The sequence below is a fragment of the Ischnura elegans genome (assembly GCF_921293095.1).
Source record: "Ischnura elegans chromosome 13 unlocalized genomic scaffold, ioIscEleg1.1 SUPER_13_unloc_1, whole genome shotgun sequence".
In the NCBI taxonomy this organism is placed as follows: Eukaryota; Metazoa; Arthropoda; class Insecta; order Odonata; family Coenagrionidae; genus Ischnura; species Ischnura elegans.
In genome coordinates this window covers 9,472,883-9,496,358 of record NW_025791657.1, presented here as the reverse complement: position 1 = coordinate 9,496,358, position 23,476 = coordinate 9,472,883, and the positions used below count along the sequence as shown (strand labels likewise).

At 36.8% G+C, this 23,476-nt stretch overlaps 1 protein-coding gene across 1 annotated transcript; it reads right to left on the bottom strand.

Moving 5' to 3' along the window:
• Positions 1–987: 987 nt before the first annotated feature.
• Positions 988–21,703, bottom strand: LOC124172042. The gene is made up of 5 exons (XM_046551448.1): positions 21,090–21,703; positions 20,012–20,179; positions 18,404–18,523; positions 11,115–11,312; positions 988–1,053 (listed from the first exon to the last, which is right to left on the bottom strand). The coding sequence occupies exons 1-5, from the start codon at positions 21,633–21,635 to the stop codon at positions 988–990; spliced, it is 1,098 nt and encodes a 365-aa protein (XP_046407404.1). The 5' UTR covers positions 21,636–21,703.
• Positions 21,704–23,476: the final 1,773 nt, after the last annotated feature.

Here is a 23,476-nt window from a genome sequence, read left to right as displayed (position 1 = left end):
ACCTTTTGTCCTTCGTTAAGGACATTGGCCTCTATGGATGATCCATTATCGGTGGTTAGCACAATGGACCTATAGGTCTAAGTGCCCTGGGAGCTGATCCCCCACCGCATAAACTAATCTAATCTAATCTAATCACCACATCCATTACAAATAGAATATGCCTTATTGAAATTCTTTTTTGGGAGCAAGTCATGTGTGGTAGATTTGGCTAGAAACTACATCACCTGATTATGCGGCAATACAGCCAAACAGAATCAACTAGGAAACGTTGGGGCCACCCAAAAATTTTCAAGGCAACATAGCCCAGAAGCTTTTCTTCAACTAGCATGACTAAGTGTGTAAGTTCTAATGAAGACTTATGACACAACTCAAGTTTACTCATTCACAATTGACAAAGTTAGGGTAAAGGTTTTGCTTTTCTGACAACTGATAAAGGACTATTCAATGGAGGAAATATTCCTGTAATCATATTCCTATTCCATATTTGATAAAGAAAGGCAAAAGGTATTGCTATAATTGTAAATGATATTGGAATATAACATGAAGGACTGAATTCGTGAAGTAGAAAACTGTGCTTAGCAAAGCAAACGTGAGCTTACCAAGTCATCAGTTGCCAATGGGTCTAAAGCATTACTTGAAATTCCATCTGGATCCGGTGGGTACATCACAGGATAATTACCTTCACTGAGAGGGTCTTTGTTCTCCCCTTTCACAGTTACCTAAAAGATAATGCTGGGTGCCAATCAATGGGGCAAAATAAAAATGTAAATAATTATAAATAATAACAATAAAACTTTCTCTTTCACCTGACACCACTCAAGCTGGCTGAAATGATTTTTGCACAAGATTTCAAATGGCTGACATGACCAGTTTACCCTGCACAACTTGGTGTGGAATGCTTCTCAACGTGCTAGCCATAGTAGAAGTGGGTGAATTCTTCACCTTTCTACTCAGAGGTTACGGGTTCGAATCCTAAATGGGTGGCCTTCAAGCATCCAGGCCTTGGAATATTTGCGTGTCCTCAACTCGATTGTAGGAGAGGACTTCCAAGTCCTGAATTCATTCAATCAATAAAGATGAAGCTATTCTCATTATTTGTTCATATTTATTTAGAAAAAGGGCCATTTGTTTCATCGACATTGCAGGGCCACCTCACCCTTGGAACATCATCAGCCCCAGCATAAACTGATATTGCCCTACATTTGCATAATCAAGCATACGTACGGCTTTTTTTCCAACTGGACAGCTCCTAAAGCTTGCATGCCATACACCTTGAAGAACACTGCTGCGAATTGTCTACTACTTATCATTTCAATTAAAGAATCTACGTTATACTGCATATAAAGGGAGAAAAGCTCAGATAAATAATTTAAAGGTGTACAGCAGCACAGCAAAATCTTCTTCTTCTTCTTATGTATATAACCGCATGTGTAACCACTCACTCACTCATGTATACTAATTCCCGACCACTTTCAGAAGAGCTGGGGAGCTGAAATTTGATACACAGGTGGGGAACCGCAAATGATCCAGAGAAAAATTCCAAAACCTCGGAAAAGTCGATTAGTTTTCGAGATATATCAACTTTAATCAACATGGGAGCCTTATGGGACTAAGACTTTTTTTCCTTTTAATGCGTATTTACGAATGTCTGAGGAAAATGAAATTTCTCTGACGAAAACTAGATTTTTTTGCTGATTTTTTGATGTGGCTGTCATTGCGATATTTTAATAAAAAGTATTTTTTATGATTTTTTTTTTAATTTCCTATGCTTTTCTTTCGGGCCTATCTTTGGATTTTTTTACCAAATTGCAATAATAGTAGGCCAAATTCCTTGAATCGCAAGATACTAGATTTTTTGCTTGATTTTTTTGGCTATCTTGGAATATTCATAAGTCGAAAGAATTCCGAGGAATAAACGATTTCGATTATCCATTGTTGAGATGACAAATTTTCAAACTTGGATTTCGGATTTGAGACATGTGCCATATGAAAATTTGGAATCTTCTGAAAAAACCGTTGAGGGAACTTTCTCTCGATTATTCTTATTCTCACGATTTACCCTGATTTTCCCGTAAACCTCTTGGTACCCATACAAAAAAATCTGTGTTGTGGCTGTACTAAAGCTGCACTGTGACTGTGCTAAAAGGGCTGTGACTCTACTAGGACTGCACATGAATTGAAACATCACAGTACAGTTATAGCACGGTCTGAGTGGAGTTGCCATAGCACAGTCACAGTGGAGTTGTCATAGCACAGTCGAGTTGTCATAGCACAGTCACACTGGAGTTGTCATAGCACAGTCACAGTACAATTGCATTAGCACAATCATAGTGCAGTTGCCATAGCACAGCCACAGTGCAGCTGCCGTAGCACAGTTTTTACTGTAATACTCTTTCCATGAATCAATAATTGACAGTCTTGATGTGGCTATTGCATTCCCTGTATATCTTATTGAAAACAAGAAGCAGAATTAAATCAAGATAGGCCAATTAGCAGAGACATATAGTTCCCTTTTTAGGTGTTTGAAGATTGGTTTCCTGATCCAATCAGAAAACCGCAAAGAGATAACAGTGGCCAAAACGACTACACTCATTCGAATGTTGACTAGTCTAAGGAAAGACAAACCATATTCCTAACAGACACTCATTGAATTTGTTACGTTCCATTTCCTTAATATGAACAAAGTTTATGGTACTAAAAATATTGCTATCGAAGCACTTAGGTTCTATGAGAAAAATTGACAAATCCTATTCTACACATGAACGGGCACTCAACATAAAAACCACCCAAATTTACTTCAGTGCTATTTGTCTAGTTGCCACGATTATGCCCACCTCGATAGTTTTTGTTGATGAAGTTTCAGTACTAACGCCGTGGAGCACAATAAATGACAATAAGATATGAAAATAAAAGACATTTATTAAATACAAATATACTCATGATTATAAACATAAAAATGAAAGTCTTGTTAAGGCATGGCCGCTCAATTCATTTGCCTCTTTGGCTTCCTTCCTGAAATTAATAGGAAAACACATTACATACTGATATCTAATAAAAATGTACGCCAAAATTTGACTGTTTAAGTTTGTCTGAATTTAATTTAAGAGAAGTTGAGTACTTACCCTCAGCAGCAGAGTATAAATAAAGATATGTCTTTTTTCAACTCTCTCGTGCATCGCAAGGAGTAGATTGCGATTCGTCGGAATAAATCGTGGAAAGTTGATTCATCGCGAACCACACGGCTTTCAGCAAAATCGACGATATCACTTCACCCGCAAGAAAAATTCCCGGATAGGTAGCTAATTTTGATGTAATTGAAGTAACGTTCACTTCTTCACGTTCTTAGCGTCGATCTTACATCGACGCATCCATCGTACCGCGTAGAATTCAGAGGATGAGAGCACGTACACAAGTAATGTTACAACCGGTTTCAACACCAATGCTGCCTAACAAAGATGGCTGAGTATCGGCGGAAGTTGTTCGTTTGACCATACTTTACCAAAATAATAAGCAAGCTGGAGCTATGCATTGCCGCGGTAATGTCAAAATAATTTTTTTAATATAATTTACGCATTCATTATCTCATGGAAATGATAGTTGATCGTAATATGAAATAATATAGGAAATACTTTCTCCCGTCAATGACTAGTTTAAGTCCAGCCCTGTCAGAGTGCAGTTTGAGCCATAGTACACTTCCAGTAATGTTTTCTAGCCCTGTCACAGTCCAGTTTGAGCTATAGTACAGTTCCAGTCCAGCTACCCAGCCCAGTCACAGTCCAGTTTGAGCCATAGTACAGCTCCAGTCATGTTACCCAGCCCAGTCACAGTGCAGTCTGAGCTCTAGCACAGTCCAAGCACAGTGATCCAGCACTGTTACAGTACAGTTCTTCTCAAATTCTAGCTGCCATAGTACAGTCTATTACAGAAAAGTGTACTGTGACTGAGCTAAACACAGAGTTTAGTCCAGTTACAGTGCAGATTTAGTGCAGTCACAGCACAGATTTTTTGTATTGGTAAATTTATGATAAAATTCCGAAAAATATCCTGCACATGAAAAATCATTGTCGCCATTATTTTGTGAAGCACACGATCTTGAATAACTTGGCAACCGTTCAAGCTAGACGAATGAAATTTTCAGGGTGAAACTGTTATGAAAAAAATCAACTTTTCCAATGCTGGCCATTCCATCTGATCGATTCATGTGAGAGTTATATCGATACAAATCTCGTTGGATACGCTTTATTCGTTAATAACTTTATCGATATTCAAATTAAGAATACGAAATTCAAATATAGTATTACTGCTAACGTGTTTAATCATACAAAAGTAAAATCCAGCGGATCGAATGATTAGAGTGGAAGGTATTATCGATCCAAGTGTGCATTCGACAGATGCCTTTTTCAGACTTATTCCCATAGTTACGGAGATAAAAGTTGTGACATATTAATAAAAATATAAAGACAAAATCTTTGCCATATAGGTCACATTTAGAAATGATGCACATTCTGCTTGACACATTTTCCTGAAAAAAATTGAATCGAAAATGCTGGAATTCCATTTTTCCCTTATATTTTTTTTATTTAATTAGGTGAGGGACTGAAACTCTTACTCCAAGATAAAAATAAGTTACAAAACAAAATATAAGTTAAAGAAAACTAATGCAGTTGTTACAGTTGAAATTATGATCCATAAAATTGTGCATTTTATAGATATCTTTTGCAGACCTGTTACTGTAGTTGCTGGGATAGGTCTTTTAACAGTAAGCTAGAAGGCAGCGTACTATTCATACATATAAAGTATTTTGCAAAACTGCATCCCCCTATCAAGATAATTCGATATGAACTTAAATCTTTATGTGCCATTTTCTCCTCCAATATTATGGCTGACATGACAAGTTTGTTCTGCATACATTGGTGTTGACTGCTTCTCCATTTACCTGTCACAAAATAAGCGGGTTAAGTCTTCACGTTCCAACCCAGAGGTTGCAGGTTTGCATCCCAACTGGGTGGCTTTCCCCATCCAGGTCTTTAATAAGGCATCAGATATATGCCACTCCTTCAACTTGATCGTAGGAGAGGACTTAAATGTGCTGAATTTTATCAATCAATAAAGATGAAACTATTATCACCATTTGTTTAAGTTTATCTTAGAATAAGGGCCATATGCTCAGTCAACACTATAGGACTAACCGAGCCTTGATACGCCATCAGCCTCAACATAAATCGATCTCGCCCAAAATGTGCCATAACAAGCCCTAAATATGGTCAAATTTTAACTAAATGGTTACAACATGATCTAGGGCACCTAAACAAGCCCTACATCCTATGAAACTTGGCGGGCAAATTTTGTCTGCAGATCAATAACGATAAATCAAGATTATAATGCATATTTAGGGAGACAAGCTCACATGAACCATTTTAAAATGTATTGAGACACAGAAGAAAGGTAATAGGTATTACTACGACATCATACCATCAAATGGAAAAAATGATAAAATTTCTGAGGTACAATAAGTACAATGGCAGAAAGTATTAAGACGCAGCTCATTGGTGTCTGAAAGCGGTAAATTCAGCAACTACATGTCTTCCTAAATTTTGCCCAAATAATACTCTCAAGCAACTGGAAATTTTAAAAGCTATATGCCCCTTAAACCTGGGAAATAATCACATTAATAGCATTACGAGGATGTGCAGAAGATTCAGCTATGCATTCTCAGAAGTGTGCTTCTTCCACGACTCATCTTGGATGGAGTTCATTCTAGTCAGGAAATCTGCAAGCACAGCCAACATAATGGGCATTCAGACCGCCTTAACATACGATCACCTCAGTGGCATAGTGGGTAAAGTATCAAGCAACGAATCAGAGGTTCCACGGATCAAGGTTCACACGAATATTCCCATGAAATGAGGGAGGAAGAGTACCCTGTGAGATATTGCACCTGCAGATAATGTTAGGAGCCTTGAAACGAGGGTATATAAACTAAAGCACTTTATGATCAGAAAATATTCCCACAGTATGCTTGTGTAATTCTAACTTCTTCAGGAATCTGCCACCAATATTTCTTACACATATTCCACACGATAGGTTTGAGGTTATCATAAGGCCAGATACTTCCCTTTATCTGCCACTTTTATATTGAAACTATCCACTGCCCATGCATGAGGAAGTGAACAACCTCAGCATGCAATGTTGTGCCACAGGTCAATTATCTATATAATGAACAAATTTTGTCTAGTTATTCCATAAAAAATAAAAAGGGCCTTTTAGGTAGGTAGCACAATTGCCCATGTTTCTCCTCCTAACAGTTGTTCTACCAGTGAATTTTTTTAGAATGAAATTTCAGTTTTTACAGAATATAGTAGTTAATTAGTTGGTGAGGAATTTCTTAGAGTATCTCCATGGAACGTCAATGTTTATATTTCCAGCTTTAGCTACAAATTCCGTGTACAATTAATTAAGCACCTTGACAAGTTAAATGCAGTGGCATTCATCAAATAAATTAATGTTCCTTTTTGGTTTTACAAATGGTTCTACTCCAATTTTTAAGGTTTCAAAAATTACTGTCATCACTTAAACCATCAATGTAATTATTTGTTTTATCAACCTATGATGGCCTACTGCTTAAAGGTATAATGTTGTACTTCCTCTCATAGACATGTCAATGACTTGTGTAAGTGAATGAATTTCTTGCTTGTTAAGTAGAATTGCACTAATTTCCCTTTTCTATTAATTCCAATTGCAGTGCATGAATCCCAATTTAGAGTTGGGAGATTACAATTTTCCTTAATCATTAATACATCTTTGTTGTCTCTTAAAGTCAAGGCAGATATTATATTTTATTATTGATAAATAATCAACTACGGAGTTTGGAGGTCTATAAAAAGAGCAAACAGGTTGCAAAAATTTTTCCGTGATCACTTAAACCTTCAATAATATTGATTTGCTTCACCTATTTAAGATGGCTTACTGCTAAAAGGCCTAATGTTTTATTTCCTTTCTTAGAACTGTCAACTACTTAATTATCAAAACATTATTTGAGAACTGATTCGGTATTGGAATAGACTGTTTCCCTTCTGTTTTGTTGTTTGATTGTACATCACACTCTCTCTAATTATTTAATTGCTGGTTATTTCATGGGTGGCATTGAGAAAAAGTGATTACACTGTTATAATAACTCTGCCACCAGTCCTATTGCATCCTAAAGTTTTATGTCCAGGAGAAAAAGCTTAATTGTTGCTCATATATCCTCTATTACCCAACTCCCTGTTCCTATTACCACGTCTGGATCCTGAAATTCATGCTCAATTTTTGCGCTCTTGTTTTTAATGCTACGGCAATTAGCTACGGCAAAGTTGATGTCATATTTTGTAGACTGACTTTTGGATAAGTCTTTTCTATGCTTGTGCACTAGGTGTACGAATTACACTGGAACTGCTCACATCATTGATTTAATTGCTTTCCCTAGAGAACAGGTTTTGGATTTTTTATTTATTTTCTGCATTACACTCCTAAGCTAGTAGATCTTTAAACTTTCATAATGCAGATTACCTCAGAGGCTACTTTTAGTTAACCCTTCAGCTGCGGGTTCTTGAATTTCGCTACCAGCCTGAGCAAGAGGGAACCAAGAGATATTCATCCCTCTAGCATGACCCAGCATCTAGCAAGGAGTGAACCCTTAAAATCTGAGGCAGCACTTCTTTCTTTCTTACCAAAGGATGGGCCAACATTTGGCCACTTGTGTGGGGCATATTAACAGGGTAGAGTGGGAAGGAAACAATATGATGTGGACAGTAGGATAGCGAATTCTGGGAGGCACACCCTGCGGTGAAGGATGGTTTCGGAAAGTTGAGCCCCCTTAGATTATGTTGATGCTCAGTTTGCCTCTTTAAAAAATAAAAGAAGTTCAATAGTTTTCAATTCCAAACCCCATAGAACTCTATTGCAACTACCGCGCACAATATAGACCAACTTGGCCATGGGACCACTAACGGTAGGTGTAAAATAGCCAGTCCAAATATGAATCTAAAAATGGGAAAACCAACACCACAGAGCTGGAAAGAACACACCTTGAGTGTGGCATGATGTGATATCACGTCATGGTGCTCTATCCCCTGGTGCTGATTAGGTGATACCATATCATGTGTACCCTGAGGGTTCCGGCTCTCTATAATAGCTCGGTTTAGTTCTACTATGACCTTTTACACCCTTAAGTTGTTCAGCAGGGATCTAGCAGTCCAATTGTGAAAACTGTTTCAAGCAACTTCTCCTTTGAGGATCGGGAGAATTTTTTTTGTATCTTAAGACAAGCAAATTTCCATTCATTTTCCCCTATATTGTATGCTATTATTTTTATCTCTTTGAATTAATTCTTGAGTACGACTATTTTTATTTGAGTCCTATTTTACGAATCATAAGTATTTGCTATGTATAAATTACTTAAGTTTTGTTTATTAATTTTACATTCCGTTTTTATAATGTTTAGCGAGTATATAAATATTTTTTCAATCCTACCTTATTTTTCTTAAATGCAAGGCTGGTATTTTTCAAACCTTTATTGTCTGATGCTTATTAGTTTTATTCAATTAATACATAAAGTGCTGTGATTACTTAAAATTTAATGTAAATTTCAAACTGCCATTACATTTACTTATGCAACGTAACATATCTCTAACTTTCGCACCCTTCCTTTGTTTGTCAGTGCAACTCCTAAGCAGTGAGGGGATCTACAAGAGGCAATATTACGAGATTAAAGAAAGTTATTTACGGAAAAAGTGTAAGTTATTTATAAGAGTTATTGCTGATTTATGCATGTTATGCACCCATAAACATTCTAAATATAATTGCAAATAACAGTTTGCAAATTATCCCACGGCTTGGCGAAGAAGTGATTTAAGGAGTTGCTTTAAAAAACTGCTTTCATGCTCTCGATAGCTGCGAAATCAATGGTTTATGGGTGCTATCAATTCTTAGCCTCTCCATTGTATATATTTAGGTCCTATAAATAGGTTTACGTCAGTAAAGCTGCCTTTAAATTTTAGCTTTGGACTATTTCACAGTGTTTATTTTGATCCTGCTATTTATCGGAATTTTTACAAAAATATAAAATATATTTATTGCAGATGGTACGGCAGCGAGGAGTAAAACGGAAAATTTTGCATGCTGGCTGGGAGTCGACGCCACCAGAAAGAGGTGAAATTCCCTATTCATCAGCCTCTGCCAATGATCAGCAGTCTTCCACCTCACTTCAGGACCTGCAGCCATCGACATCAAGGGAGGAAACTTCCGCAAGGACACAAACATTTCCTTCCGAGCTCTCTGCCTTCTCTATGTGAATGTACATGGAGGCGGAAATGCGGGAGCTCCTGGATGAGAGTGGGAATCCGGCATTCTCTGCTCCCAGTTAGTAATGAGCGAAGAGGAGGATGAACCACAGTCAGGTACTCCTTTACCTTCTTCTATGCCCGATTCTTTTATGTCAATCCCTTGCCCATTCTCTTTGTTCTATTCCTTCCCTGAACCCTCCGACTATACCGCCAGTCCTCCTCCATCCGAACGTCTTTCGTGGTGGACGCAAAGTTCAGTGACCCCTCAAAATCTTACTTTCATAGAAAACCCAGCTCTCACTGCTACACCCCCTTCCAACGACAAACTTTATTATTATCTTCGAAAGGAAAGGTTAGGAATTGAAAACAATTGATGTATGAAGAGTTTTTTTACCTTAAAAAGCATTTTATTTCACAAGGGAAGTATTCCTTTAAACAATATGTCCGACTAATGGAGCATTGATATCTTGTTTGACCTGCCTTTCTTTCAGAAGTACATAATGCGTGATTGATTCTGTAGCATTCTTCAAGCCCTCATTTTTCACCGAGTACTTCCTCGAAAAAATCCATCCCTTTTAGGTTCATTTTACTTCCCCATTTATTCCTAGTAATTCCTTCCCGAAAGCTATGCACGCTTTTTCATTTATCGTGAACCCAGTGAAAAGATTTCCCTTCATAAATTCCGTCTTCCTGTTATTAGATCCTTTACCCTTGCATCCTACATTCGTTATTCCAAACCGCTTTTACTATCAATATCTCAATCTCACTTCCCTGAACTCATCCAAGAGGAAGGTGGCAGAAAGAAGTATCGACGGTGCAAGTATTGCACTATTGCGGTGCAAGCACTCTTGGACGTAGGAAAAAGACAGCAGACATCTACACTGGCTGTTAGGATTCTCCTCCACTCTGTCCCAAGTGCTTTTCTCCCTTTCATAATAAGGCATAAATGGTATCGTATATTTTAGTATCGTGTGTTGTAAATAGTATTAGAATTTAAATATGTTGTAATAAAATTTTTGAGTGAGGTACTTCCTGAATTGGTAAAACATACATGACTGTATGTAATGGTATATAATATATATGTAACTTGAAAATAGGATCTGTGTCACAGAGTCAGACACAGTCATCCTATCGATTGTACTGAATTTTTTGGGTAAATATTATACTTTTTCATGATATATGATTCCTTTTTTCAATAGACTAGAGCTTGTAACGTTATGTTTAATTTCTTTTGTCTAACTTAACAAATAATTTAATTACACTTTATATACAACTTTTATAATTTAAAACTCGGGAGCAAAAAATACACATCCACCTGCCATGACTATTATAATCCCTTTTGTACTATCACTCTCTGAGCCACTGCCATGAACTGCACCAGTGGGGATCTTGAGTTCTGCCGTATCTCTTCCTCCAGTCTCTCAATTCAACATTATGCTTGCTTTTCTCCCAATCCTTTTATAACACGTCTATCTCTTCCTCCTCTCCATACACGATTCCCTTATTTTTCTTTCTGTGTCCCTCACTACCATTGTTAATTTTAATTTATTCATTTAAACAACAACACGGCCGATTGTTTACCGGGTAAACATTTTTACGGTAATTAATGTGCAATGCGGAAATGCTAAATGAGGATAATTTGTACATTGTTCTCTAATGGAATGAACAAAGACCACAGAAAATAAGTATTAAATGAAGAAAAACATTAAATGCGAAGATGTTAAATCAAAATCCGACTCAGTAGTATTAATTTTATAACTGATATCTTCACACTTTATGTCTGGAACTCACCAAAGCAACAGCAACCGCACTGCCATCTGCAGGAGCTGCTCTCACATCCATTACTTCCTCTAGTTGCCCCTCCTCAGCAGAGTCCTCTTCCATCATTTCCTCATAACCCCCTTTGCAGTGCACATCATAGGACTCTTCCTTACCCTCCGTCCCTTCAAACGGCCCCTCCTCTCCACCCAATTCCTCCGCATACTCTTCCTTCAATGGGGTATAAAGAAGTAAGCGATTATATTATGTTCCAAACATGCTAGGTAAACAATGTATAGTATTGAGTGAAAATTATCATTGAAGGCCTTGTGGAAGGGAATAATGGCATATGTGGGCCTCATATGAGATACATACAAGGACTGTCCAGATAGTAATAGAAGTTTTGAAATCAAAAATAACATAAAAAATAGGAATTTTTATAAAATATGAGGGATATCCTGTACATAAATTGTTTTGGTGCGCAGATCGCTAGGGGTGCTTTTTGACAAAAGGGTGGTTTTCTATTTTTTAAATTGCCTAAATCAAAAGATTATTTACTCCTGGAGTATGTATCACACTCTTTTAGATTTTTTAATGACGATATTTAATTTTCGCGACTGCATGAAAAGTAAAAATTTTCAAGCACCCGAAATCGCGAAGGCTAAGTATGAATGCTGAGAAAAGCCTGTGCGACGTCATTCTGGTCTCAGCTGTGTGAGGCCACCTTGGTGCAAGACTATGAATACTTCTAAAATGCAGGATGCTAGCAAGTAGCAGAGTACCCTGCCTGCTGGTAGCACTTGGGTTAAATAAATTTTTATTAACCCTTTTCTTCCCAATGTTGCGTGAATGCAATGCAGATTTAGCGATTTTTTTTCTCCATATTTGTCGTTGATTAGTAGTTATCATTTTTAACATAGGTATCTTCAATGCTTCCTAAAATGTTATAAATTTTTCTACGGAAGAAAGTTTATAACTTTTGTTTTTACATTGACCTTTTCATTTATATGTAAGTCATTATTTTACAATATCTTCTAAGTTAACATATTATGTAAATTCTGATGCTCTTGATGATTTTATCTTTCTGCAAATATAATGATGAATTTGTACTCAAGGCCATTACAACAAATTGGGTGAATTTGACTAACAAGGAGACTTTGCCTAACTGGTGTCAAGAAATAAGATGAAACCTTTTTTATTGGAAAGTAGACACTCAGATAGGAATACTGTTGAAGGGTTTTGTCCAAATACGCCCTGGTTTGAGAGAAAAAAGCATTTAAAAATATGGTTACCTAGAATATAATATTAAATTTTTCGCCACTTGCTCAAGGTCTATTTGGCCGAGTGGTAGAGAGTCGAGTTTCTGTTATGAAAAGCCAGGGTTCGAGACTCAGAGCGAGTGAACTTTTTCCACACTGCCACCTCCTACATTTTTTGTGATCTATTCCATCATCTTCAGATATGTTCATTTCAAAAGTTTTACATTTTTTTACTTCACTTATTTTTGAGAATACGCCCAAAACTGACATTTATGTCGCAAGCTAATCCTTGCTTCAAATTATTCTTTCCGTTGCCAAAGTTCATCCAAGCAGGAATCATAAAGCTGGTGCTGGCACCGAAGTGCAGGGAACTCATTTCCAAAGCAAAATATTTTAAACATACTGTCTTCGGAGAGTTTCCCAGGCTCCATACGGGAGAAAAATAAAAATCAGGGGGAACAAAACTCGACAAACTTGAAATGATCAACAGATGGGTATATGATCACTTTGTGGAAGACAGGAACAGGAATGAGCCGGTGATGACCCGGACGTTTCAAGAATATGCTATTTCAGCGTGATTACCGCATATATATCCAGGATTTGAATTTTCTACCAGTACTTCATGGGTTGCATCTTTCAAGAAGAGACACCTAAGAAGATCGCGGGATCTAAAGTAACAAAATATATGTCAACGAGCGAGCTGGCGTGTGCTGAAGTATTGCAATCAGCAATGACGTATCAGAAGCAAACATAAGGCTCAATCTCCAAATATAATAGATATTGTTATTAATACAGATCATACCGGGTGTCCGTAGAGGTGGATATAAAGAGAACGCTCCCCAAGAAAGAAGAGAATATTGTTCAGGTGGCTCTTGGGAATGTGGTCGAAGTATCACACTCATATACAGCGCAGTATGATACTACCGCCTTAGGAGAGCTGCTTCCTAAAGTTTTTATTGTGCATGTCAAAACCTGGAGGTGATTTTGCTCCGCGAGTGTTAGAAGAAACAGGAGAGTGAATTTTTAAATGTTTCTGTTGTGTATTCTAAATCTGGAAAACTTACGATTGGGTTGTATTTCAAGTTCAAAAAATGTTCTGAAGACTTGAAGAAACGCAAGTGCGAATGCTCAGGTAACAGTTTTATAGAATGAGCATGGTGATTCTCAATTGTGAGATTTACTTGTTTTTATGATAATTACCATGCAAATTCCTTTAAATTGGCGAAATAATAATTAATAAATAATGGAAAATTGGAGAAGGCAGTGCCAATTTCAGTATCATTCAACTCTATATTTTTGTGCCTTAAATAATGGACGTATTTCCTCCAATTCATGGTTCTTCATGCGACAGCAATTTCTCGCGGGCATAAGGTCTAATGAAAGCAAAAGAAAACTGAACATAATCGTGCCGCGGGAAAAAGCAAAAGAAGCCAATTTTGAGTAGGCCGAGTAGTATATTCCAGGTAATTAAAAATTCACATGTATCGACAATTTTACAAGCACCACAGTTTTATGATTCCTGCTTGGATGAACCTTGGCAACGGAAAGACTAATTTGAGGCAAGGATTAGCTTGCGACATAAATGTCAGTTTAGGGTGTATTCTTAAAAAGAAGTGAAGTAAAAAAATGTAAAACGTTTGAAATGAACAAATCTGAAGATGATGGAACAGATTACAAAAAATGTAGGAGGTGACGGTGTGGAAAAAATTCTCTCACTCCGAGTCTCGAACCCTGGCATTTTATAACAGAAACTCGACTCTCTACCACTCAGCCAAATAGACCTTGAACAATTGGCGAAAAATTTAATATTAAATTCTAGGTAACCATATTTTTTAATGCTTTTTACTCTCAAACCCGGGCGTATTTGGACAAAACCCTTCAACAGTACTCCTATCTAAGTGTCTACTTTCAAATAAAAAAGGTTTCATCTTCTTCCTTGACATCAGTTAGGCAAAGTCTCCTTGTAAGTGGTTTTCAAATTATTAAAGAATAAAGGAAGTTTTGCCTTCACGCAACATTGGGAGGACCTCAGTAATCCAGGGAAATGGTGTGCCATGGCAGGTGTATTTTAGAGTTTTGCTTTTTGGACTGAAAAAATGAAAAAGTTATCAAGAAAATGTTACATTTTTATGGTGACACTTTAGTTTCAGGCAATTGTACAGTATTTTAGTCCTAAATATACATCTACATAAGTGTTGAAGGGTATTTAATAGGATGTTTGGCAGGTGGTGGGTTTACACAAATTTGTGACTGTTTGATATTTTTAACTTCAAGTATCGAGCAAGATTAAATCAGCGTTTACTTATGCTATAGTGGGATTTTACTGTGACCTTAACATAAAAGAAGCATAAAAACGTTGCTATAGAGTTACCCAGAAAATATAATGATTTCTGTAAGTGTCTGCAATTCCAAGATATGCTGGCATCCTAAGGTAAGAACGATCTTTTTATCACAGTTGACAGGTATGCTAAGAGCAAGTGAGTATGTGAGGGTTAGTAAATAGATTCTAAAGTCGTATATTACGTGGTGTTGTTGATAAGGATATAAAAAGAAGGCAGTGGGAGGGAAAAAAAGCATAGCTAGGCTGGGCGGAGATATCCCGGCACCAGTGAGTCTCCGTGCACAGCAGGGGTTGGCGAGTGAGCAAAGAGAACGCAGAGTCAGGAGGGATCACATCATCGCAGTATTTTCTGAGAAATTCATGCCCACTGGCCACTGACAATAATGAGCTGGTAAGGCTCCAAATGGCAGTCTTTTGTGTCTCAAATGGGATTTTTCACAATTATGACTTGTAATGCGAGGGAAAACAGTCATAAGGTGCCCTCTCCGCACTCAAAAGGAACTGTCCAAGTGAAAGTAAGGATCTTTTGATTATATGATCGGTAAACGAATGCATTATTCTTTGAGTTGGCATGATATGTTACCTAATGTATTACCACATTTTCGTACATAAGATACATTTGTAAATTTGAAGTTGTGATTGGATTAACCATCAGTTACACATATTTTTGTTAAGAAATAGTGTTATGTTACCCCAAGAAAAAAGAAAATGAGCAATTACACTTTATCAATAGCAGACACTTAGTTACTTCCGCGAAGTAAAAATTTATATTAAATCATCGGTTGCTTTATATTTTCTGTACTTTATAATGGCGTAATAGCCGAAACTGGTCAAATAGTTTAACTTTTACAAATACTTAGTGGAAGCCACAAAGAGTCTCTAACTGATAACATGGAGACTTCCACCACCTACAAGCTTCAAGTTTCGATTTGTACAACTACCCTCATAGTCACTAAAATTGCCATAATATAGGACATAATAGGTTAAATAATTTGCGAAATGCAGTAAGGAAAGACTTATTGATCGCGACGAAAAAATTAACGACGAAGATGCCGAGTTCCTAGCAGCCAGAAGATAAGGGCCCCCGTGCACTGGCAACTTTTACAAAGCAACTATTTAGTTGCTTTGACGAAGTCCGTATTGAACACACGGCAGTTGCGGCAACTAAAAAGTTGCCCGTGCGCAAGGCCACAGTCAATTTTGTGAGTTTCATTAGAAAATCCACAGAGCAACTAAATAGTTGCTTTGTAAAAGTTGCCAGTGCGCGGGGGCCCTAAGTGATTACCAAAAGTGCAATGTTCATCAACATACTGATTGCTCTTCTTAATTTCAAGAACAATACAAAATTTAAGAAATATATTAGATTAATTATATATTTTGGTTATAATAAAAAAGAATTATTTGCAAAAATAACAGAGTTCTGAAAAAAGTGTAACACATATCATTTGACACGGGAAATCCCAATGTTGCATATGCGCAACATTTCACTAATGGCAAACTAAAAACAATAAAAATATATTAATGGATAATTTGCCTTATTTGAGTCTGTTTTATTGCTTATTCATCAAAATATTTGGAATTTTTAAGTTGTTAACATGCTTGGGATTTAATGAGTTAATACCCTATCAAAGGAGGATACTTTCTGACGATAGGCAATTTTATTAGGTGATTATTAAGAGATGTTTCCCTGAGCTCTGTGCCTCATGCATGCATTGCTAATCTCAGACGATGTAAAACTTCTGACACTCGCATAGCATCTAGGTCCCTGTGACGTTACGTGGAGTGGCATTGCATGGGTGCCAATCTGGCCTTTTTCATATGAGGTTAAAATTGATCATTAACATTGATCTAAGCTGGGATTTCTAAAATCAAACAATTTGTACACTATGAATGCACTAACGGTGGGTAAAAAATCGCAACCAATGCCTGCTGCTTTCTTTGATAAAGGAATTCACCGTTTTGGTTAGTGATTTTTGCTGACAAAAACCTTTTCACAACTCTCAATTCACAACTGACTGGATACCACGGCTGGTCGCATATGGAGTGTAGGAGCACTTGTATGCAAAGAAAGTGGCACTAGGCCCACCAACTGATGTGCTATGTCTAAACATGTTATTTTCTGGAAAGCCATAGTACAGAAAGGTGTGGAAGGACGTAAAGTAGAAGAATTATGTTAGTGTTTAAAGGCTTGGTGATACAAGAACAACTAATAGCAGAGCTTCGTCAAACCAATCTTAGAATTATGTGGCACTATGTGGTGGAATAAGATTTGCATCAGGCATGTTTTAAGAGGGATGGGTATTTTAAATACAGCAGTTAGGTAAGAGTGATGGGGGAAAAGAGAAGTGGAAGAATAGGACCTAAGATGATGGACAAGGTGAGATTAGGATGAAGCGAAAGGGGAACCAAAACGGATGGAATGAGGAGGAGACCTCTTTGGTGTTTGGGATACCTGCCAATGAAAGACAGAAAACCAGCTGATGATGATGTGGTGGAAGTTATTAATTAGAGATAGGTCAGTTCTGGTACCTGGTTCTCGCCCTGTGGAACTGATATCGAGAACCAATCACACAGTGTCGGTACTTTGGAATCAGCTCAGAACGGTCACGAGTATTTGAATTTGGTGCTTAGAGTGGAAAAAAATTTAGATGCATGTATTACTTTTTGACTGCATGGAGATCATATTCTTTTCTTTTGAGAGCTGCTCGAGGGAGTATCTGGCATATGATTTCAGTACCCATGCATTAAAACATATTTACAGAAAACAAATATATTCAATATCAGAGAATTTAGTTAGACTTTTAGTGCATTTTGGCTTATACTTCATTTTATTGCCATCAACTTTGGCAAATAAAAATAATACTCATTTTCATCAATCTAAGTCGTTATTTCACAATGGCCATTTAGTAAAATTATAAAAATGGCCTATTTTTTGATCCCAGGGAAAACTGTCAGTTTTCACTTGTTTATAATTTTTGCAATAGTTACACTATCATGTTGGAAGAATCTTGTAAGAGATCAATTTGTTGTTACTTTCAGGAAATATTATTAAAGAAGTTGAAACTTCAATTGGTTGGGAAATATATATGCTCCAATTGTTTGAAAACCAGAAAAATGTGCCAACTTCAACATTTTTTAAAGCAATAAAATACTTTTTACTGTTCAGGGTAATGAGTTTCATCAACATTCATGGTAGGTGGGGTAGGTGTGACAAATTCAGCCTTAACTTTATGGAACCAGAATATTGGAAAAATCTCATTTTAAAGATATTCGACCATAATCATTAATATTCAGTGATAATTATTGCCTAAATTTGCAATCAAAACCATCTCTTTATATGTTAAGCTCCCCTCATTTATCCTACATTTTGACTTTGCTCTTGACCCGTCTGAAAATAAATTCTTGCAGTGAAACTGCGTGCAAAAACTGCGTGTTGCTCCGCAGCACTTCTGTCCAAATTATCTTGGAGTGAATGTGGCATTCATTGGATCGCGCCAGCAATGAGCAAAGTTGAGTGGCAGTACACACCTATTCTTTTCATTACGATGCACAGTTTGTTTTGAAGGATGCAGTCACAAATGATACCTCTGTACTCTATGATTCAACTGTCATCAACTTAGGGAAAATGTTGTTTTCCTGCTGAGTGGCATTGGGAATATTCAACCATGGAATGAATTTATATGATAGCACAACTGCACTGAACCATGCAAGAGTTCACTCACCAATTTATCAGTTGCCAATGGATCTGTTACATCTCTTGAAATTTCCAGGGTATTTGGAGTGTACATCACAGGATAATTCCCTTCACTGAGAGGGTCCTCGTTCTCCTTTTTCACGTGAAACTAGAACAGAATGCTAGGTGTTACTAAATAAAGGCAAAATAATAGTACTAAGACCCTCTTTAACACATTCAATGTAGGCCTCCAGGGAGAGGATAGAGATGGATGGGACGGGATATGAAAACAACCGTGTCCTTAGGGCAATGAGGGCCACTACTAGCAAAACCATAATTAGCTGTTTTTACAGGAAGGAAATATTTTCCAATGAGGAAGAGAAAACCTAAAATTTTCTGTAGATAGTCAATGGGACAGCAAAAAAGAAAGGCCCCATTCCATCCTGTAAAACCTTGATTTATGTTATCATTATGGTGGCATTATAAAGGGTTTTCAACATGTGTGCAGCATGGCAATAAGTGAATAAGATCGATACATTCTAATTATTTGCTAAGGACAGGAAACCATGAATTATCCGTGCACATTTTTGAAGCTGCTGATGGATGGAATTTCAAACAATCTACCAAGAAACTATCATCTACACTGATGGTAAATGAAAAATTTACACACATGTACTCATATGTTATTTTTTTCATTTTTGAGCAAATGAGGAGATACCCATGAAAAAAATACCTTCAAATTATATTGTGTACCAAATACAGGCACCCCACACATAAAAAAGGTCTTGTTCAAGCAGTATGATTAAAATTTTTTGTGCCATTGGCTAGCTTTTCTGGGGGCTATTTCACATCCATAGCCATCAATACAGTTGTTACAGAAAAGTTATTCAAAATCCAAGTGATCATAACATGTTTAGCACACATCACTTCATAAATATAATAAATTGAGTTCTTCTTATCTTTTTCCTGCTTTAAAAGAAGTTCCATGACAGTTTTTGCCAATAGTTGAGGAAAAGCAGGAAGATGACCAACTACAGATCAATCTTGAGAGAGTCGTGTTATTGGGAAGAATATTTATTGGCTGGAAAGTGGACTGGAGACAGTTTAAAATAGACCTTCTCCAGAGAATTCATGATATTTCAGTTTGAAGATAAGCTAAATTAAAGTCATGATCGAAATTTTCAGAAGTAATTACTTCATAGCTACAGGTATAGATAGAACTGTGTTCTACTTTGCTTTTCCAAAGCCTATACAGAGGTCACATGAGAGTTTAGGCAAGATTCTTAATCAAGGTGAAGCAGGAAGATTGAACTAACAGGGAACAGCCTTAAGACCGTTCAGTGCTATACATAAGAATATTTATTAGCTTGCAAGCAGAATTGAGCCACCTCACTTCAGGCCTACTACATGGGATAAGCAAAATCTCTGCCATTAGATTAATACTGTTCTACAACAAAAACCCTGCATGTGTAAATAGATAATCGTGATTTGGCTATTTGAGTGACATTGACGTGTTGCATCGCACAACTGAAAGTAATAGAATTGAGAGTTGTACCTATTCACGCCACGCACACCCATTTTCATACTACATATGAGAAATTTACCCAACTCAAGGCCGTCGAACTCAAGTGTTACAGTAGATGAGAATAAAACTTACCAAAGCATCTGGTCTCGTTTCTTGGCAGTCTGACACAGGAATGTATACATCAGTAGTTTGGACTGCACATGGGAGCTGTGACGTGCCTTCATTGACAAATTGCAAGCAGTTGTATCTCTCAGCAGAAGACCCTAAATTGTCGTCGGCTGCCTCTTCTTCTTTGATACCCTGCAGTGAAAGTAACAATGAGATGAACAACTCACCTCCTTCAAAGCCAACAAATTAGGGGAACACCTAGTTGTAATGAAACAGGATTATTGAAATTTTACCTCTAATACTAGAAAAGATTCAGTGAGATTGAAGGGCCAAGCATGCATTGCTTAGCCACTCCAATTGATCTAAATTTAAGAAGAAAAGACCTGGAAAACATTGTCATGAGAAAGTGGTGAGGATATTTCAGGATGACAATAGTACGCATAGAGAGGTATGGTTATTAAGGTGTATTCTTCAGCTAACATTTTATTATTTGGTTTATTTAAGAATTCTCCCCAAATAACTGCTGGAAAAGAGAGAAATGAAGCAGAGGAGAATTATTTGGGCTGAATACCTGAGCTTCTTCAATAAATTAGCAAGCAGCGAAGGAAATTTCAACATTGGGAAAAAATATTGAACATCATTTATGCGAACCAGCTCTTCCCACTGACTAGGTAACTTATTGTATATTGGAGGACAACACACTTTCCCCAAACACTTAATAGGTTAGCTTAAAAGAATCTTAATATTTCCCCAACACTATGCACTATTGACTGCCATTAAAATGATCCCTTCTCCCTCAGATGACCTCTCAGCACTAAAATGAATCAACAAAATGAGGTCTCTTAAGGTAAAATTAGAACATGTTAAAGAAGGCTTTGAAAACATGCAATCAGCATGGCTACAATGCACACACTTCCTCTTAGCTATCTATCTGCAAACCATGCATCCCAGACCACAAAAGTCTTCACCAAATTCTGCTTTCCTACTACTCATTGGACCATTACCAGAACAAAATTACGTCTCCTCACTCTTTAATAACTTGACCACATGTATTCCACTTAACTTCACTCCCACCTTTTCCCTGGTGCTCTCAACAACTTACCAGGCTGCCTCCAGAATTCGATGCTGCTAGCCACGGTGCATCCAATGGTAATGAACATTCTTTGCACTCTACATCAGAACACTGAGCTTCAGTGATAGCCATACTAAGCACAAAATCCATGTTCTCCTGTACTTTTGTAAGACACTGGAAGGCCTCATTTTTCAGTAAATAGATTGCATGATGACACAAATCGAATCCAAGGAAAGGGTTAATGCAAGCCCCTATTATTTTACAACAATAATTTATGTCATCAGGTAACTTGCCCATGAAATTCACTGTCACGTTCCCACCAGTAGAGTGAGTTAACCTCTGACCATTCACCAAATCTTGGTTTTGTGATGGCAACAAGTTTTTCCCACAAAAGCTGTTCATAATTCGATACTCCTTCCATGGTAGAGAAGATTGTAGAGAGGTAATTACATATTCCTGAGATTTTATCAACACTTTCACTGTTTTTTGTTCACTGATCCATTCAGGAAGTCTTCCCAGACGCACCACCACATTAACAGTTTTGGTGTGTAATGATGATTTACATTTATATCTCATGATATCCTAATACAATTTATAAAGTCACTACAGATGAATCCAACAGAACTCTCTTCTTTTTAGTCAACAAATAATCTGCATGAAATATGAGATGATGTTCGAGATTAATTTTCCACTATTTGCGATGTAAAATATGAACATCTACAGCTGTACATCATTTCCCAGGAAGGGTATCATTAAATGTCCATGGCTGATGTTTTAATATCAGTAGGCGAACAAACCCTGAAAAAATAAACATTATTATATATGTTAAGATCAAAGAAATTCACAACAGAAAAAAACATGGCCTCAATGTTGTAATTGAAACCCATGGAGACATTATTATCTTGTTAAGAGATATTAAAGAGATTATAAATGTTCCCCAAGTTTGAGTGCCTTTTGATCCCTTATTTTTCATTTTAATGACTCACAGTTTGGATGCAAGGAAACTAAAAGTATTCCCAACTGTTTGAGAGTGACAAATTTTAAAAACCATGAAAGTTGAAGGTGTTTAAACGATGCAAATATCTGCTAATTTTAAAACCAATGGCTCAATTGAATACCTACTGGTACTGTTATGCAATGCATAATGTCTTCAATGCAGCTGGTAAGAGTTTATAAAAGAGAGAATCAATCAACCGTAACCCTCAATTATTTTAGGTAAAAAAACTAGTGCTGTTGCTGATCACGCCATCTCCCATGGAATCTCGTTTAACATCAGTCATGCAATTACGCAATAAATTTCAAGCAATTACTACCCAAAATGTTATTAAAAAAGGTTTTAAGAAAATAGACCTAATAATAGCTTTTAGGAATTTAAATACTCTGAACAAGCATTATTACACCTAATTTGAGAAGGTAGCCCCAAAAAAATTAAGAATGCAATAACCTTGCCAGGCATGCATATAATATTAAGAATTATCACAGGTTAGCCAGGCATACATAATTGTGGAAGATCAATCAAGAATTCCACTGGGTCAGGTCCTCCAACTCCATCTCGCAATCAGCCGAAGTTTCGATGTTCAAGTTGCCCATCGTCATCAGGGCATCTGGTACATAGAAACGTCAGCCAAGATGGAGTTGAAGAATCTGACCCCGAGTAATTCTTGGGTAACCTTCAGCATAATATATCCTTAGCCAAGATTTTGAAGGATGTTATGTAGGATACGCACTCAGTACTTAAAAAATGTATTCCTCAAGAATGGTAACAATAAAGGTACAGGTAACTTATTTGTAATAAGGTCATGTTTAAACTTAAACCACAATATATTTCAATATAATTAATAATTTTAACTTGTTAATCACAATATTCATAGAAAATTGTATAATGCATTTTTTTAAACAAAAGAGTGTTTATCTATAAGATTATTTAAAGAAACAGTTTTACAAACACAAACAATTTCAAAAAAGGCACTATCAGGAATGATTTTAGCCATGTATTTTGTGATCTAACTAAGCAAAATTGATGCTAATATTAAAATTATATTTAAATATTGAAAAAAGTATATACAAATAAACTGAAAAGCTACAGAAAGGATATATCACATCCAAATTCCTAATTTTTTCTTATTTTACATTTTTCATGAAGATGTTTTCTAGGGTAATTTTTGCGCACTAAAATTAATTTCTAATACATTTCCAATCTTGCCATTGTGGCACAATATCCGCCACAAAACGCAGAACAGAAAATCGGGAACGTTCCAGGAACTTCCAGCGCGGCGTTCGCCGTTACTGTATAAACAAGTGATCTCGGCCAACAATGATTCAGTCAGTTGAATCTGTACTTCGATGTAAGAACATTCACTTCATAACAGAAACGACACAAGTGTGTTATTTAGCGTACAAAGGTATTATTCAGCGTA

Bases quoted from the DNA above. Each gene is read 5' to 3' on its own strand.
- LOC124172042 (XM_046551448.1), bottom strand. From the start codon at position 21,635: ATGAGATATAAATGTAAATCATCATTACACACCAAAACTGTTAATGTG. The intron at 20,180-21,089 runs GTAAGTTGTTGA...CTTTCACTGCAG, and splicing joins CGAATTCTGGAGGCAGCCTG to GGTATCAAAGAAGAAGAGGC. The intron at 11,313-18,403 runs GTGAGTGAACTC...ACCCCATTGAAG, and splicing joins CATTGGCAACTGATAAATTG to GAAGAGTATGCGGAGGAATT.